Genomic DNA, 17894 nt, shown 5'->3' with positions numbered 1-17894 from the left:
TAAAATAGATAACCCACTAGCCAGACTCATCAAGAAAAAAAGGGAGAAGACTCAAATCAGTAGAATTAGAAATGAAAAAAGAGAAGTAACAACTGACACTGCAGAAATACAAAAGATCATGAGAGATTACTACAAGCAACTCTATGCCAATAAAATGGACAACCTGAAAGAAATGGACAAATTCTTAGAAATGCACAACTGCCAAGACTGAATCAGGAAGAAATAGAAAATATGAACAGACCAGTCACAAGCACTGAAATTGAAACTGTGATTAAAAACCTTCCAACCAACAAAAGCCCAGGGTCAGATGGCTTCACAGGCAAATTCTATCAAACATTTAGAGAAGAGCTAACACCTATCCTCCTCAAACTCTTCCAAAATATAGCAGAGGGAGGAACACTCCCAAACTCATTCTACAAGGCCACCATCACCCTGATACCAAAACCAGACAAGGATGTCAAAAAGCAAGAAACCTACAGGCCAATATCACTGATGAACATAGATGCAAAAATCCTCAACAAAATACTAGCAAAGAGAATCCAACAACACATTAAAAGGATCATACACCATGATCAAGTGGGGTTTATTCCAGGAATGCAAGGATTCTTCAATATACAGATATCAATCAATGTGATACACCATATTAACAAATTGAAGGAGAAAACCCATATGATCATCTCAATAGATGCAGAGAAAGCTTTTGACAAAACTCAACACCCATTTATGATAAAAACCCTGCAGAAAGTAGGCATAGAGGGAACTTTCCTCAACATAATAAAGGCCATATATGACAAACCCACAGTCAACATCGTCCTCAATGGTGAAAACCTGAATGCATTGCCACTAAGATCAGAAACAAGACAAGGTTGCCCCCTCTCACCACTCTTATTCAACATAGTTTTGGAACTGTTAGCCACAGCAATCAGAGAAGAGAAGGAAATAAAAGGAATCCAAATTGGAAAAGAAAAAATAAAGCTGTCACTGTTTGCAGATGACATGATACTATACATAGAAAATCCTAAAAATGCTACCAGAAAACTATTAGAGCTAATCAATGAATTTGGTAAAGTTGCAGGATACAAAATTAATGCACAGAAATCTCTTGCATTCCTATACACTAATGATGAAAAATCTGAAAGTGAAATTAAGAAAACACTCCCATTTACCACTGCAACAAAAAGAATAAAATATCTAGGAATAAACCTACCTAGGGAGACAAAAGACCTGTATGCAGAAAAGTATAAGACACTAATGAAAGAAATTAAAGATGATACAAATCAATGGAGAGATATACCATGTTCTTGGATTGGAAGAATCAACATTGTGAAAATGACTCTACAACACAAAGCAATCTACAGATTCAATGCAATCCCTATCAAAGTACCACTGGCATTTTTCACAGAATTAGAACAAAAAATTTCACAATTTGTATGGAAACACAAAAGACCCCAAATAGCCAAAACAATCTTGAGAATGAAAAATGGAGCTGGAGGAATCTGGGTCCCTGACTGCAGACTATACTACAAAGCTACAGTAATCAAGACAGTATGGTACTGGCACAAAAACAGAAATATAGATCAATGGAACAGGATAGCAAGCCCAGAGATAAACCCACACATATATGGTCACCTTATCTTTGATAAAGGAGGCAGGAATGTACAGTGGATGAAGGACAGCCTCCTCAATAAGTGGTGCTGGGAAAACTGGACAGGTACATATAAAAGTATGAGATTAGAACACTCCCTAACACCATACACAAAAATAAGCCCAAAATGGATTAAAGACCTAAATGTAAGGCCAGAAACTATCAAACTCTTAGAGGAAAACAGGCAGAACACTCTATGATATAAATCACAGCAAGATCTTTTTTGACCCACCTCCTGGAGAAATGGAAGTAAAAGTAAACAATTGGGGCCTAATGAAACTTCAAAGCTTTTGCACAACAAAGGAAACCATAAATAAGACCAAAAGACAACCCTCAGAATGGCAGAAAATATTTGAAAATGAAGTAACTGACAAAGGATTCATCTCCAACATTTATAAGCAGCTCATGCAGCTCAATAACAAAAAAACAACCCAATCCAAAAATGGGCAGAAGACCTAAATAGACATTTCTCCAAAGAAGGTATACAGACTGCCAACAAACACATGAAAGAATGCTCAACATCATTAATCATTAGGGAAATGCAAATCAAAACTACAATAAGATATCATCTCACACCAGTCAGAATGGCCATCATCAAAAATCTATAAACAATAAATGCTGGAGAGGGTGTGGAGAAAAGGGAACACTCTTGCACTGCTGGTGGGAATGTGAGTTGGTACAGGCACTATGGAGAACAGATTGGAGGTTCCTTAAAAAACTACAAATAGAACTACCATATGACCCAGCAATCCCACTACTGGGCATATATCCTGAGAAAACCATAATTCAAAACAAGTCATGTACCAAAATGTTCATTGCAGCTCTATTTACAACAGCCCGGAGATGGAAACAACCTAAGTGTCCATCATTGGATGAACGGATAAAGAAGATGTGGCACATATATACAATGGAATATTACTCAGCCATATAAAGAAACGAAACTGAGCTATTTGTAATGAGGTGGATAGACCTAGAGTCTGTCATACAGAGTGAAGTCAGAAAGAGAAAGACAAATACCGTATGCTAACACATATATATGGAATTTAAGGGGAAAAAATGTCATGAAGAACCTAGTGGTAAGAGGAATAAAGACACAGACCTACTAGAGAATGGACCTGAGGATATGGGGAGGGGGAAGGGTGAGCTGTGACAAAGTGAGAGAGAGGCATGGACATATATACACTACCAAACATAAAATAGATAGCTAGTGGGAAGCAGCCACATAGCACAGGTAGATCAGCTCGGTGCTTTGTGACAACCTAGAGGGGTGGGATAGGGAGGGTGGGAGGGAGGGAGACACAAGAGGGAAGAGATATGGGAATATATGTATATGTATAACTGATTCGCTTTGTTATAAAGCAGAAACTAACACACCATTGTAAAGCAATTATACTCCAATAAAGATGTTAAAAAAAAAAAAAAAAACTACAATGACATACCTCCTCACACCAGAATGTCTGTCATCAAAAAGTCTACGAACAGTAAATGCTGCAGAGGGTGTGGAGAAAAGGGAACCCTCCTACACTGTTGGTGGGAATTTAAATTGGTACAACCAGTATGGAGAACAGTATGGAGGTTCCTTAAAAAACTAAAAATAGCACTACCATATAACCCAGCAATCCCACTCCTGGGCATATATCTGGAGACAACCACAATTCAAGAAGATACATGCACCCCAAGTTCATTGCAACACTATTTACAACAGTGAAGACACCGAAGCAACCTAAATGTCCATCAACAGAGGAATGGATAAAGAACATGTGGTACATATATACAGTGGAATACTACTCAGCCATTAAAAAATAATGCCATATTCAGAAACATGGCATTATCATACTAACTGAAGATTATCATACTAACTGAAGTCAGACAGACAAATATCATATGATATCCCCTATATGTGGAATATAAAAAAAATGATACAAATGAACTTCTTTACAAAACAGAAACAGGCTCAAACTTCAAAAACAAAGTTATGGTTACCAAAGGGTAAAGATGGTGTGGGGGGGATAAATTAGGAGTTTGGGATTAACACACTACTATATATAAAATAGCTAACCAACAAGGACCTACTGTATAGCATGGGGAAATGTACTCAATATTCTGTAATAACCTATGTGGGGAAAGAATCTGAAAAAGAATGGGTATATGTATATGTATAACTAAATCACCTTGGTGTACACCTGAAACTAACACAACATTGTAAATCAACTATATTCTAATATAAAATAAAAATTAAATTTAAAAAACAAACAGAAGGATAAAAGCCATATGATCATCACAATAGATGCAGAAAAAGCTTTTGACAAAATTCAACATCCATTTATGATAAAACGTCTCCTCCACAAAGTGGGTGTAGAGGGAACATACATCAACATAAGAAAGGCCATATATGAATTAAATGAAAAATAAATTAAACCCCTAAATGTAAGAGCAGAAAGCATAAAACTCCTAGAAGAAAACACAGGCAGAACACACTGACATAAATTGTAGCAATATTTTTTGGCTCTGTCTCCTAAGGCAAAGGAAAGAAAAGCAAAAATAAATAAATGGGACCTAATTGAACTTAAAAGCTTTTGCACAGCAAAGGAAATCATTGACAAAATGAAAAGACAACCTACTGAATGGGAGAAATATTTGCAAATAATAAGACCAGTAAAGGATTATTATCCAAAATATATAAATAGCTCACACAACTCAATATCAGAAAAACAAACCCAATTTAAAATGGGCAGACGACTTGAATAAACATTTTTTTTTGGCCGTGGCATGCGAGATCTTAGTTCACCTGCCAGGGATCAAACCCACACCCCCTGCAGTGGGAGTGCAGAGTCTTAATCACTGGACTGCCAGGGAAGTCCCTTGAATAAACATTTTTTTAAAAAGAAGACATACAGATGGCCAACAGGCACATGTAAAGATGCTCAACATTGCTAATCATCAGAGAAATGCAAATCAAACCCACAGTGAGATATCACCTCACACCTGTCAGAAGGGCTATCATCAAAAAGACCACAAATAACAAATGTTCGAGAGGGTGTGGAGAAAAGGGAACCCTCATGCAACGTCAGTGGGAATTTAAATTGATGCAACCACTTTGGAGAACAGTATGGAGGTTCCTCAAAAAAGTAAAAATAGAACTACCATATGATCCAGCAGTCCCACTCCTGGGTATGTATCTGAAGAAACAAAAATACTAATTGGAAAAGATACATGTACCCCAATGTTCATAGCAGCATTATTTACAATAGCCAAGAAATGGAAGCAACCTAAGTGTCCATTAATAGAGGAATGGATAAAAAGACATGGTGTGTGTGTGTGTGTGTAAACACACACACACACACACACGCACACACACAATGGAATACTACCTAGCCATAAAAAGAATGAAATTTTGCCATTTACAACAACATGGATCAACCTGGAAGGTATTATGCTTCGTGAAGTAAGTCAGACAAATACTGTATGTTTTCACTACACGTGGAATCTAAAAAAATCAAACAAACAAATGAATTTAACAAAACAGAAACAGATCTTCAAATATAGAGAACAAACTAGTGGTTACCAGTGAGGAAAGGGGAAGTTGGGAGGGGCAAGATAGCGGTAGGAGATTAAGAAGTACAAACTACCACATATAAAATAAATAAGCTACAAGGATATATTGTAGAGCACAGGGAATATAGCCAATATTTTATGATAACTTTAAATGGAGTATAATCTATAAAATTTTAAATCGCTGTGTTGTACACCTGAAACTAATATAATGTTATAAATCAACTAGACCTCAATAAAAAAATTTTTTTTAATTCATCCAAATAAAAATTAATAATGAGATATCTCAAACGGTCTGTATGTAATATTACTTAATTTGGGGTAAAGAGTATAACACATGGATGTCTTATTTGGAACGAGAAACAAAAGGCCCTAGTGTGTGCTCCCTGTCCAGGTGGCTTTCTTCGTTTGGGCTACATCCACACAAAGGGAAGAAGTTAGGACTTGCCCAGCTTGCCCACAGACAAGTCCCACTGATTCCTTTACATCTCGTGCCCCCTCCAGCTCCTTCCCCTCAGAGCCAGGAGAATCTGGGGAGGGGGGTCACAAACTAGTAACTATTAAACAGAGGATTTCCCCCCTCCTTCAGTTCCCTCAGGTGGAATTGATCTGAAGCAGGTTGGCCTCACCTTGGACAGAGGAGAAGGAGCAAGGAGTTGCATATTTTCTTAAGGATCTAGAAAACATAAGATCCCTTTTATAATATAAGGTGATGGAAAAATATTATTTGATTTAATTTAACAAAATTAAATTTTGTTGGTAGAGGCACTATCATACACTGTTGATGGGAGTATGAATTAGAACAATCTTTTTGTGGGGGCAGTTTGGTGGTATCTATCAAAATATAAAACACACATACCTTATTTCCAGCACTGTACTGCTAGGAGTTTACTCTCAGAAGCATGACCAGGGTGTTCACTGCTATTTATAGGAAAACACACCGGGAACAAACTAGATGCTTATTGCTGGGGTGGGTACTGGTTTAAAAAAGTACAATCATGTAATGGGAAAACAAGATATTTCTTTGTTCTCCTCCAATGCATTAGAACTACCATTCCTTTCTCACTGGTTACGTGATCTTAAATATTAACACTTCTCTTAAACCTGTCTAGAATTCCCCTGCAAACTCTAAAGCCTCCCAAGCTCTTATTTCACTTAAATATTTTTTTAACATCTTTATTGGGGTATAATTGCTTTACAATGGTGTGTTAGTTTCTGCTTTATAACAAAGTGAATCAGTTATACATATACATATGTCCCCATATCTCTTCCCTCTTGCGTCTCCCTCCCTCCCTATCACTTAAATATTAATCTTCTGGTTGCATCCTTCCCTCTGGGATCAGGACTGTCACCAATAGTCTGAAAGCTCCGGAAGAACACTGTTTTTAAAAACACATATTTTTTCTCCTTCTCTATCGACTAAAAGCATCAATCTTTAAAAACATGCCACTTTTGGCAAACGATAAGTGAGGATATTTATACTGAGATCAGTCCTGGCAGGAACAGGAGATATTGTGACTCACGCAGAGCTGCAGAGTCAATTTAGGTCTGTCAGGCTTCTCAGCTTTTCAACACCTGCCTTGCACATGCCCTGCCTGCAAAAGGCTACTACAGTTGGAAAACCCTGTATATTCTCAACATTTGCTTTACATTGAAAAAAAATCAAATTACAAAATACAAACTTATGGTTACCAAAGGGGAAAGAGGTGGGGGGGGGATAAATTAGGAGTATGGGATTAACATATACACGCAAGTATATATAAAACAGATAAACAATTCACTGTATAGCCTGGGGAACAAAATTCAGTATCTTGTAATAACCTACAGTGGAAAAGAATTAGAAGATATATATATAAACTGAATCACTTTGCTGTACACCTGAAACTAACATAATATTGTAAATCAACTTATTTCAATAAAAACCAAACCAAAACAACAACAACCACCAAAATACACCTCTTCTGGGAATTTGGGAACTGCCTCTTTTTTTTTTTTAATTGGAGTATAGTTGCTTTACAATGGTGTGTTAGTTTCTGCTGTAGACAAAGTGAATCAGCTGTATGTATACATACATCCCCTCCCTCTTGAGCCTCCCCCCCCCACCAACCCTCCATCCCACCCCTCGGGAATTGCCTCTTCAAGAAGGTTTGGATTTTGACGCTCCATCAAACTTAGAACTGCACCTATCCATACTAGAGGTGATTGTATTCTGCAGTCAGACAGCATCGAGGGAACCTGACCTCTGAAATAAGAAAATGCAGTGATTCTCCTTCAGAATTTTCCCCATACCTCTGCTCAGCTTTAAATCTCTGGAATATTGAAAATAGTTTCTACCTTTAAAAAGATCATCACGGGCTTCCCTGGTGGCGCAGTGGTTGAGAGTCCGCCTGCCGATGCAGGGGACACGGGTTCGTGCCCTAGTCTGGGAAGATCACACATGCCACGGAGCGGCTGGGCCTGTGAGCCATGGCCGCTGAGCCTGCGTGTCCAGAGCCTGTGCTCCGCAACGGGAGAGGCCACAACAGTGAGAGGCCCGTGTACCGCAAAAAAAAAAAAAAAAAAAAAGAATGAATAAATAAATAAATAAAATAAAAAAAACCCAGATCATCACGTGGAACATTTGCATTGGCTTACCTTTTTCTTTGACAAAGTCCTTTTGCAACTCTGGGATCAGGAAACTATAAACCAACTCGCCAACGATCTCCTCTGACTGAAGCTGAGTTCGACTAAAAAGTAAAAAACAAATTAAACGAGTATTTCCTTTGTTGCCTTACTTGAGCTGCCAATTTATACCTGGATCCTCCTTGTTTGTGTAAGGAACTCCACTGCTCAAATCCCACCACTGCCTTTTCCTTAAGTGATCTGAAGTAGCACATTCCTGGTGAGTTTGGTTAACTCCGTGGAAAATCCAAATTTGTCCTTTACTTAGCCTGCCTACCAGGACGGGAGTGTTAGAGATACAACTTACAAATGGAAGCCAGAAACCCTGCGGTGATGTCCAAGTAAAATTGGACATACTTAATCACATTGCTTTCATGCTTTGTGATATTCTAAAATTAAGAAATATGAAAGTGCTCCAGACTGCAGAGGATAACTGAAAATTCTATTCCCAATGCTCTTACCATACAAAGGTACAGGCCTGCTGGCTGCTGCTAAAACAATGCATACTGAAGCATGAGTTATATATTTGTTTCTCCTTGGTGGTAAAATCTTAAGCTCTTGAAGAATACATATGAGTAACAGCAAAAGGCTGTCCATCCCACCATCTGTCCCCTTGGTACACACCGGCTTTCCATTTCATAAGCAATGTCATTGATTTCCTCAGCCATCTTCTCTATTTCTGCCCTGGCTTGTTCTTCTGCAGTATTCTCTTCAGTGTTCAGTATTATATCCTCCAGATAGGAAGTTATAGTACTTTGGTGAACTTTAATTACCTGCAAAACCCCAAAATACTCCAGTTACTCAGAATAGGAATGCTACTACTGTACACAAGAAAAATGCATGAATATTGGTTGACTTTTTTAGCACATCTACTTCATTCATCAGTAGTCCCCTCATTCATTATTCTTTTTTTTTTTAAACTACAGATAGTCTGTTTCTAATCCACCTATCTACCCACTCTGGCTCATTTTAGAATTATGGGGTGGGCGATACAACACTGCAGAAGGATCATGGGCTTGAGTCAATAACCCTGTTTTGGATCCTGGCTTTGTTCTTACCAGCAGTGTAATTTGGTCAAGCTACCTAACTGTGGCAGAGACTAAGATGTATTACACAATGCCCTTTCTTTATTCCTCTTAAAGGATTCTTACAGGGAAAGACATAGCTTTTTTTTTTTTCTCTCTCTTTTCATTTCTCATTTCATGGGGACAAAATGCAGGAGCACCAGTCATCTTAAACTGCCATGAGGGTCACACCCAAGAGACAGAAAAGCAGGAAGCTAGAAGGATCCTGGGTCTCTGGTGAATTTTTTTAACTATCTTCTCAGCCCTGGGCTGCTGCTTTTTAAAGCTTTCTTGGAAGGATATAGACTATACATTTAGAAAAGTGCAGAGCACATAAATGTACAGTGCAATGAATGAGGGTCAAGCCCCTGCTAGGATCCCAGAGGGCACTGTGAGTTCTACCTGACCACAGACCCTTCCCACGCTCATGAGTTTATGGTAAAGACTTCCTATTCTTTAGGGCTGTGCTCCCTAAGTTTGCAACCATAAATAATACAGTTTAGTTTTACCTGTTTTACAGATGGATACCAAGGAAGTATCACAAGCATCGAGGGTGTCATACTTAGTTTTGTATGCATTCTGTCTCAACAGATTTTGAGCTTTGGCGGAAGGGCACTTTTTATTTAATGTGTGTGTATTTCTTTGTGTCTGAGATAATGCTTGGGACTCAGTAACAACTCAGTACCTGCTTCTTGACTGGCACTGCAGCAGGACTCTGAATATGAAATGTTTACTGAATAGCTACCTGTAAAACACCAAGTCCATAACCTTGAATCCCTATGCCTTCCTTATGGGAGAGACCCAATGACCAGTTTAATACAGTTCAACCGAACAACCAACCAACCAACCCAAATATATTTTCTTAAAGTGTGTTATGTACAGAGGGCTATGCTGGTGCTGTGGAAGGCATGTGCCTGCTCCCATGGAGACCACAGACTTATTCAGGAAACAAGTCACACCTAGATGGAACGATTAGACAGTTGAGTCTTGTAATAGTTCAGAGGTGGAAGGTTTAATTTGGTTCACCTCTAGTAATACACGCACTTGTGTGTTTACATATATCTTTATAAATGTGTATGTTTCTGGACACATTTGTGCTTGTAGGTGCGTAAGTGAATAAGGAAACGTATGGGTGGCTATATGTGTGTACCTCCCATCTCTGCTAATATTGTGCATGTGGGCTTAGGTTTGTGAGTGTATCTTAACTTATAGATGTGCAAAAGTGTGTATGTGTTTAAAATATGAGTCTATGACTTTCTGTATCTATGTTTCTCAGTATCTACATGTTTTTTTCTGGAAATTTACTCGTGTACATTTCTTGGTTTTGGTATATTTATGTGCAAGCATATTTATCTTTAAGAGGGTCATATGATGGGAGATAGGGAATTTAAACGATGCTGGGGTCCAGAGATGGATACATTTTTTACATAAATGTTCCTTAAATCAGGCTGGAAGGGTCATCTTAACCCTTTCTTGCCCCTCCTAGACATGCTGACATTTCCTGGGATCATTCCCACTTAAGAGATACCTTCCTAGAAGCCTCTCACCAGCTTCTTCCTTTCCGTGTTTCTGAGTATAGTGGTTCCTCTGTCTCTTTCCTTTTATTCTCACTCCCAACTGGTTCTTCCCATCCCAGCTGGTTTTTCCTTAGTGATATTAGGTAGAGGATAGTAAATTCTGGTTTGCTAAAAATTTCTACATTTCAGCAACTTTTTTTTTTTTTGCAGTACGCGGGCCTCTCACTGCTGTGGCCTCTCCCGTTGCGGAGCACAGGCTCTGGACGCGCAGGCTCAGCGGCCATGGCTCACGGGCCCAGCCGCTCCGCGGCATGTGGGATCTTTCCCGACCGGGGCACGAACCCGTGTCCCCTGCATCGGCAGGCGGACTCTCAACCACTGGACCGCCAGGGAAGCCCTCAGTAACTCTTTTTAAGGAAAAATGTGTTAGGATGGTAGGAAGCTAGAATATGAATTATTATTATAGGCTGTATGACACTATAGTTAAAAAGCTTTAACCCAAACTTTTTAAAGCTGTATAGAGGATGGGAAGTCTGTTTAATTTTAATCAATTTCTTATCTGAAAAAACACATACCAAATACTATTCAGGGGTCAATCCTAATTCCATGGGAATTGGGTAAATCCTTTGAATCCCAGATCAAATAAGAAGACCCCAACTTGACATAACATTTTTTTTTTTTTTTTTTTTTTTTACTTGAGGAGCTCAAAACTATCCACATATATTAATACAATTCAGACAGCCTCTTAGATAGGAATTTTTTTAAGTTCCAGGTTGGCTCTTTCTGCCTTTCCCATGTGGCCCGCATCCGCACAAGGGAAACTCACACAGCCTTTGCCTTAGCATATTCTGGGTGTGCTGGCCGCCCATGCAGCCTCTTCTGTGCCCACCTCCCCTCAGCCTGCCCAGCTTCCTCCTCTCCATTCCGGGGGTGAGATGCCTTAACTGAAAGAATACACATCAAGCTCTCCAAGAAAGGGGAAGTACTCGTCGCCACCTCTGGGTGTGATTTTTGGGGGAATTAGTCACAGCACAGCTCCCTTTAAAGAAATCTTCCTCACAAATCCCCTCCCATTTTAACACTTGAGCTTTTGTATACTTGATGAGGGTGAGAGTGCTTTGAGGTATTACTGGTTCCTCAGATTTCCTCTGAGTTTGCATCTTGGTCACTTTGGAATTTCACATCTATTGGGTCTTGGTCAGAATTCGAATTTACCAGCCTGGCATTCCTAATTCCCAAGATTGTATCTTTAGTCAAAATCTCTCTTCGAAACTCTATCTTGTATATCCATCTGCTGAAATGCCACCTCCACTAAGATGTCTCAAACTTAATATAAATCATTCATTCCACTCCTGCCCCTAAACCTATTACACCCTCAGCTTTCCCGCCTCAGTAAATAGAACCGTCACCTCCCCACTCACTGACACCGGAAACTGGACATCATACTTGACTTTACCCCATTTCTCACTCTGGCCTGAGTTACTTCATCAGTCTCCTTCCAGGTCTCCTTGTTTCCACCCTGTCCTCCCCTACAACCTGTTCGCATGTTATATAGGATTTAAGCACCAGGAGAGAAGGGGCCACACCTGGTTTTTCCCTCCAAAGTAGCCCCAGTGCCTTTGCACAGTGCTGGGCATACCATAGGAACTCAATACATTATTTGTTGAAGACAATGAAAAACAAAAAACGAAAGTCATTTCATAGCATGAGTTTCCTGGCAACGTCCCCACTTGCCTCCTTAAATATCTGGTCCTCCTCCTGCAGGCGCCTCTCTTCCACCTGGCGCCGGCCACTCTCTTCGGCTTCACGCATCCTGCGCTGCCTCTCGGCCAACATGACCAGGGCGTGGACCCTCCTCTCCTCCTGCAGTCTCACCAGCTCTTTGGACAGGAAGTCAAACATGTCTGCCAGCACCCATCCTTCCAGTCCAGCCAAATGGTTTTCAATCAGTGACACCTTAAAAATAATAATGTAACTATGAGGATACAAATTCCACTAAGAATGGTGATTTATGAGGAGGGATGCTGGATTATCCTTGACAGTCACTTCACTTTCAGAATGCACTTAGTTTTTATTAGGAATATTATCTCCAGACTGGCCGCATCCCAAGGGTTTTACTAGGAAAACTTACGATACAAACTTAGACTTGAGAAAGTAGATTGCTCAGTCAGTCACTGACGGATGATCGTCTTCAAATTATAAAGGGGATTTAGCAAAACATTTGTTAGTGTCCACACAGAATTTTTTTTTCCTTTCAATTTTATCCAGAAGGTAAAGTGCTTGGGTCTCCCCAGACGTGAAGGGAAATGTCAAGGTTTTTATTAAAAGATAATGTTGGAGTTCAAAAAAATAGAACCGCTTAAAAATTCACTCATGATACCTTTTAATTTTTCAATGCTTTGTCCTTTAACACAAGTTTGGGGAATTTTAAGATCTTCGGTAACAAAGTAGAAAACCTTAGTACTGTTTATTCATTTAAATAATTTCAAAGTCAGTAAGAACTATCTTTGAAACAGAGCACGAAACAAGCCTACATGTCTGTGTAATCACTGAGGTAAAATAAGGGCTAGGGGCCTAGAGTTCTTGGCCAGGAGTAAGCCACAGTATCTATTTATGGATCTCTCTGTGCTGGCTTTGGCACCGGGGGAACAAAAGTGTTTGAGAAGATTGTACTGTGCTCCTGCTCCTATCCTCAGGGATAAGGGGAAAAGGCTCTTCTCCCAGGCACTTGCTGCTCTCACACTGACGGTTCTCCCTCAATATGAGAGAAGGAGAAAATGAGAGGATCGGCATTGCTGTAGGTACCCGTGGGGTGCCCACTCCCCCAGATGCCTGCATCTTACTGGTGTATCCAGGAACAGCTGAAGGCAAGCAGGGTGAGTTTGTGGCTATGTGACAGTTCTTCCCATTAATTCCTCCCTTAGCTCTTAGCTGTCATGATGTCTATCAAGTATTTATCCACTAAATGAGGTAGATGGGTTGAAAATCCTGGATTGTCTTAGCTGTAGCTGCTAAAGTCTATAATCAGAAACCAGAAGGGGCCAAGGAGGGCATTTTTCCGTCCAGGTCCTGGGTATTCTGCTGCCAGGGCATTCTGCTCCCTATCTGAACAGAAGTGCAGCCCGTCTCCATCATTCCCAGGGCTCCAGGATGCCCAGATTTAGAGACTCCAGTGTCTGCATTCTCCTCTTCTTTCTCTGGTTCCTCTGCTGGGTCTCACAGTCTGTGGCTTTCTTCCTCCCTCCCTGCAAACCAGCTCCCATCACTCAGAGACCATCCCCAGTCCTGCTGTCATGTAAAAGGAATAAAGTGGTGCTCGTTTCCAGGCTGCTTAATGTTTGTGCCTAATTCACAGCACAAGAGTTACGTTTGTTACTAAAGGTAACAAACTTTACTGTTTGTTAACTTAACTGTTACTAAAGGTAACAGCTTCGCTGTAAGTTTACTTTCTTTTTGTTTGGCCGTACTGCGCGGCATGTGGGATCTTAGTTCCCCAACCAGGGATCGAACCCACGCCCCCCTGCATTGGAAGTGCGGAGTCTTAACCACTGCACCGCCAGGGAAGTCCCAAGTTTACTTTCTTGTAACACTAAACTCTGTGCAAATTGGTTCTTTTTCATTTTGACTCACAGATAAGTGGGACAGATGGTAGAAGTGTATCTACACTGTAGTCAACAACATTAAATACTATGTGTCTATAGACAAATGCCAGAAGAAAGTAGGAAACACATTTACAGTTGTCAGGTTAGAGCTGCAATTAGCAGCTATTGTCAGTCACACAGAGCTCAGACGACCCGGTGAAAGTCACAGAATATCATATTAACATATTTAATATGCAGTTTAAGGAGTATGAGCTATGTACAGCTCCAAAACTCATAAATGAGTGTGGATAGTTTTTAAAATCTCATTTCTCACTTTTTTCTTATTGCTTTAATTACTTATTCATTCTGCTAAGCTCCCGCTGAAATATATTAGAGTCACCAAATATTTAAGAAAGATAGGAAGAGAAAACCTTTCAAAATTGTGGGGGTTTTTTCTTTTCGTTTTGCAAATGAAAAACTAAGAGCAGACTCAATTCAGGGAGGGCACAGCCCACTCAAATTCTGGACTGCAGCACCATTGATGAAAAATGCTGGGCTTGTGGGGGGGTGTTTCTTTTTCATCACGTCATTTATTGTTACTATAATGTTGCTTGTATAATAATAAAAACCAAGGGCGAAATGGGACAAGAAAAGGAAAGGAAAGGAAAGAACCTTGTGCTCGTGCAGGTTCCTCTGTCGCTGCAAGGCCAGGGTCACCTGCTTCTCGGCTTTCTTCACCAGCCTGTCCTCTTCTTGCAGTGCGTGGCTGGTGCGCAGCTCCTGGATCAACTCCAGTCGCTTCTCTTTTCCTTCAAACATCTGTGTCAAGTCAGATCAGAGAGAGCCTTTCAAATCAGCATCCGTTGTGCCAGGCACGAGGCCTCGCAGACAGTGACTTGTGAGGCACTTGTCAACAGAGGGTTCTGTTCTGCCTTTCGGGGCCACACAGCAGGTGTGTGCCACAGAGCTAGCGGTCAGCCCTCTTCTCTGCACCTTCAGCTGCTCAGGCAGAGAAGGAGCTTAGCTACAGGTTAGTTAGTTATCGACTCAGTTTCTTAAAATGCCTCTCAAAGACAAGGTGACAACTATAAGGTCATGTTAAGAAACTAGAGCCTTCTCCTCATTTCCTCTGCTCCTTCCCTAAGAAGCCTGGGGGTGGTATTTTTCATGGTCATATTTTCTTTTCCGAGAGATTTGCCCCTCATCTGGAATACAGGATCTGCTGTCTGAACTTAACTGCTGTGTTTCTCCCGGGGAAGTACTGGCAGGAGAATAGAGAATAATGCTGAACACAGGTTGCTCATCCAGCCTCCCTGAACTTACTCACCATAACTGAGTCTCTTAAGAGTTACAGCTGTCTGGGGAGAAAAACTGTTTCAGCTGAGGCTTTATATCAGTCCATTTTTAAACTGAAGCGTGAGCTTGCTCTAGTGCCACAAATAATCTGGCTAAAGCTTTTAGTCAGGAAGACCGGAGTTGAATTTGGCAGTTAACATAATCCCCCTCAGACTCATATTACTCGCCTGTAAAATGGGTAATTGATACAAAAAAAGAAAAAGAGCTGATATATGTAGAGCAAAGAATATATAATGTGAGCATGTGGTAAGAATTCAAAACTGTAGTTATTACTTAGCTATTTCATTTATTATTCAGGTATTGATAGCTATATACAAACGCAGATAATTGTATTACAACTTTGTGGAAAATTAGAGAATCTGCTTGTGATGTTTAGGGTCAAAATTTAGGTATGAAAATTGCTGGATTTATCAATTCCAAGGAAGACATTAGCTTCACACTGCCTTGGGTACACTACAGCAAACAGCAGGTGGTCCTTTCTTGCCTTGTTACTGTGCCACTCGGGCAAACTATGGCAACTCAAGAGCACAGTACCATAGCACAGCAGGGTGCAAGAGGCAATTCACCCCAAGGAACCAAGCACATATGCGTTCTGTAAATCTATTCTCAAAGGAGAAGAACAGGGCCAGTGGTTGTACCCTACACACCATGTTCTGAACGACTCTGCCCCGGAGTAACTTTTGAAGGTAGATCACAGCCATTTCTATATCTTCTTCTTCCTAAAAGAACAAAGGGAGAACCAAGCAGCTTGAGGACAGTAGCAGTCAGCATCAAATACTTTTTTGAAGATTTATATCAAGCAAAAGATTTATATCGAGCAAAAAGCTAGATGCCAGAAGGATTTAAAGAGAATAAAACATCATCCCTCTTTGAATATATAGAACTTTAAATGTTACTTACTGTATTGTTAAAATGCATTGTTATTTTTCATTATAAATAAGTTATCATTAATAAATTACATCAGAAGCAAAAAATTCACCCACTGTCATGGTATCCTTACAAATTAAGCCATTTTCATTTTTTCTATATTCCTTTCCAGCAAAATCTTTCTTGAAGAAGTATTGCTAATAAATCCCTTTTGCAATAGTATTTTCATGTTTGATCATGCGTAGACAAAGAATACAGCTGGTCTATATCAGAGTCGAAAATGAGGTGCTTTTCACAAGAATTTAGCTAAATTGGTAAAATAAGAATATAATGGATAAGATCAGCTATCTATAAAAATCACCTTAAATAAGTGTATGTCAAAAGCAGAAAGATCAGAGTCTGCAAATTTACTTAAAGCCCCTCTGAATGCAAAAGTAATCAACAGTGGAATCGATGGCATTAACACTCGTGAATGACAACGTGTTAACCACAGGCAGTGGTCGGCACAAAGTCTAGAAAAGGGGACACTGCCCAGAAGCACATCGTGTCCAGTCAGCGGGAGCATTCCAGTCCCTCCAGAGACATCAGAGCCATCGGAGGTGCTAGTGAGATCTCCCATCAACTCCCCTCCCTCTGACAAAGCACAACAACCTTCTGTACAATTTGGCTTCTTGTGAGAACTGCCCTGTATTGGGAGATAACAAGCTGACCTCCCAAGAGCAATATCCTGATATACCAGGCAGTTATATTTCTCTCCGTAAAGTAACAAATTTGCGTTGTGGCATCTCCAGCAGTTTCTTGCAGGTTTAGTCTGAGTCAGTCCTTTAAATCCAAACCAACTATGGAATGTTGACCAAACTGAGTCTGGGGCCCTGCAAAGGTGAGGTACGGCCCTGGTCAGGGTGAACTCTCTGAGCCAGTCTTGATGTCACCTCTGGTATTGCATTCCTCTCTAATTCCAGCTGTCGTCAGCCACTTCCTCATGTGGGAAGACAGTTACAGTAAATGATCATAATTCGATCTTTTTTTTTTATTTGATGTACATCAGAATTACCTTCTGATGCCAGTTTTTCTTGGGAAGATTTTCTTCTTTGTGTTTTTATTCTTGAAAAGGATTGACTTTAGATTTCATTTCATTTTGCTTGTTTTTGTGTGTGCATTTGAAACATAAGGATAAAGGCAACGTAAGTCAGATCTTGGGAAATGAACACTTACATTAGGTTTGTTTTTAACCCAAACTATCTGAAGAATAAACAGCAATACTGAATTTAGCTTTTCACATAAAAGAACCTTCAAACTTACATTGGAATTCATCTCCAAAGTTGGAGTTGGAAGTCGAGGTTGAGGTATTGGCTTTCTTTGAAGAAAACGCAATGGTTTCTTTGCTTCGGGGCCCTTATTCTTCTTTTCCAACAGTGCCTGAAATAACACACCAGTGAGTGTCATTTCTTACCTTTGTATTTTTTTCCCACTACCAAATCTAGGCCACAGATCTGAATATCAGTCAGAAAGAATTTTCTCTATGGCCATGCTAGGACGGTTTGAGAAAGTCCAAACCAGGGTGCACCTATGATATTCCCATGCATAAGTTAACCACTGAACAAACATGAAACATATTCTAGGTGTATCCATTTTAATCAAAAGTTTTGGA

The 17894-nt window shown here is 40.0% G+C and overlaps 1 protein-coding gene across 5 annotated transcripts in view; it reads right to left on the bottom strand.

Annotated features, from left to right (window-relative positions):
* Positions 1-17894, bottom strand: part of CFAP91 (cilia and flagella associated protein 91) — a 152555-nt gene that overhangs the window by 38751 nt on the left and 95910 nt on the right. For all 5 annotated transcript variants that reach the window (XR_009563710.2, XM_060298121.2, XM_030857484.3 and 2 more), the window contains exons 11-16: positions 17546-17662; positions 16024-16095; positions 14693-14839; positions 12174-12395; positions 8483-8631; positions 7832-7923 (exon numbers count right to left, since the gene is read on the bottom strand). Coding sequence is in view for 4 of the 5 variants with exons in the window: in XM_060298121.2 (XP_060154104.1) it covers positions 7832-7923; positions 8483-8631; positions 12174-12395; positions 14693-14839; positions 16024-16095; positions 17546-17662 (799 nt within the window). In the remaining variant the exon portion in view is untranslated. The remainder of the gene's footprint in view (positions 1-7831; positions 7924-8482; positions 8632-12173; positions 12396-14692; positions 14840-16023; positions 16096-17545; positions 17663-17894) is intronic.

The sequence above is a fragment of the Globicephala melas genome, chromosome 4 (genome assembly GCF_963455315.2).
Source record: "Globicephala melas chromosome 4, mGloMel1.2, whole genome shotgun sequence".
NCBI lineage: Eukaryota > Metazoa > Chordata > Mammalia > Artiodactyla > Delphinidae > Globicephala > Globicephala melas.
The sequence above is the reverse complement of the archived record's forward strand: the minus strand, read 5'-3'. Positions and strand labels throughout refer to the sequence as shown.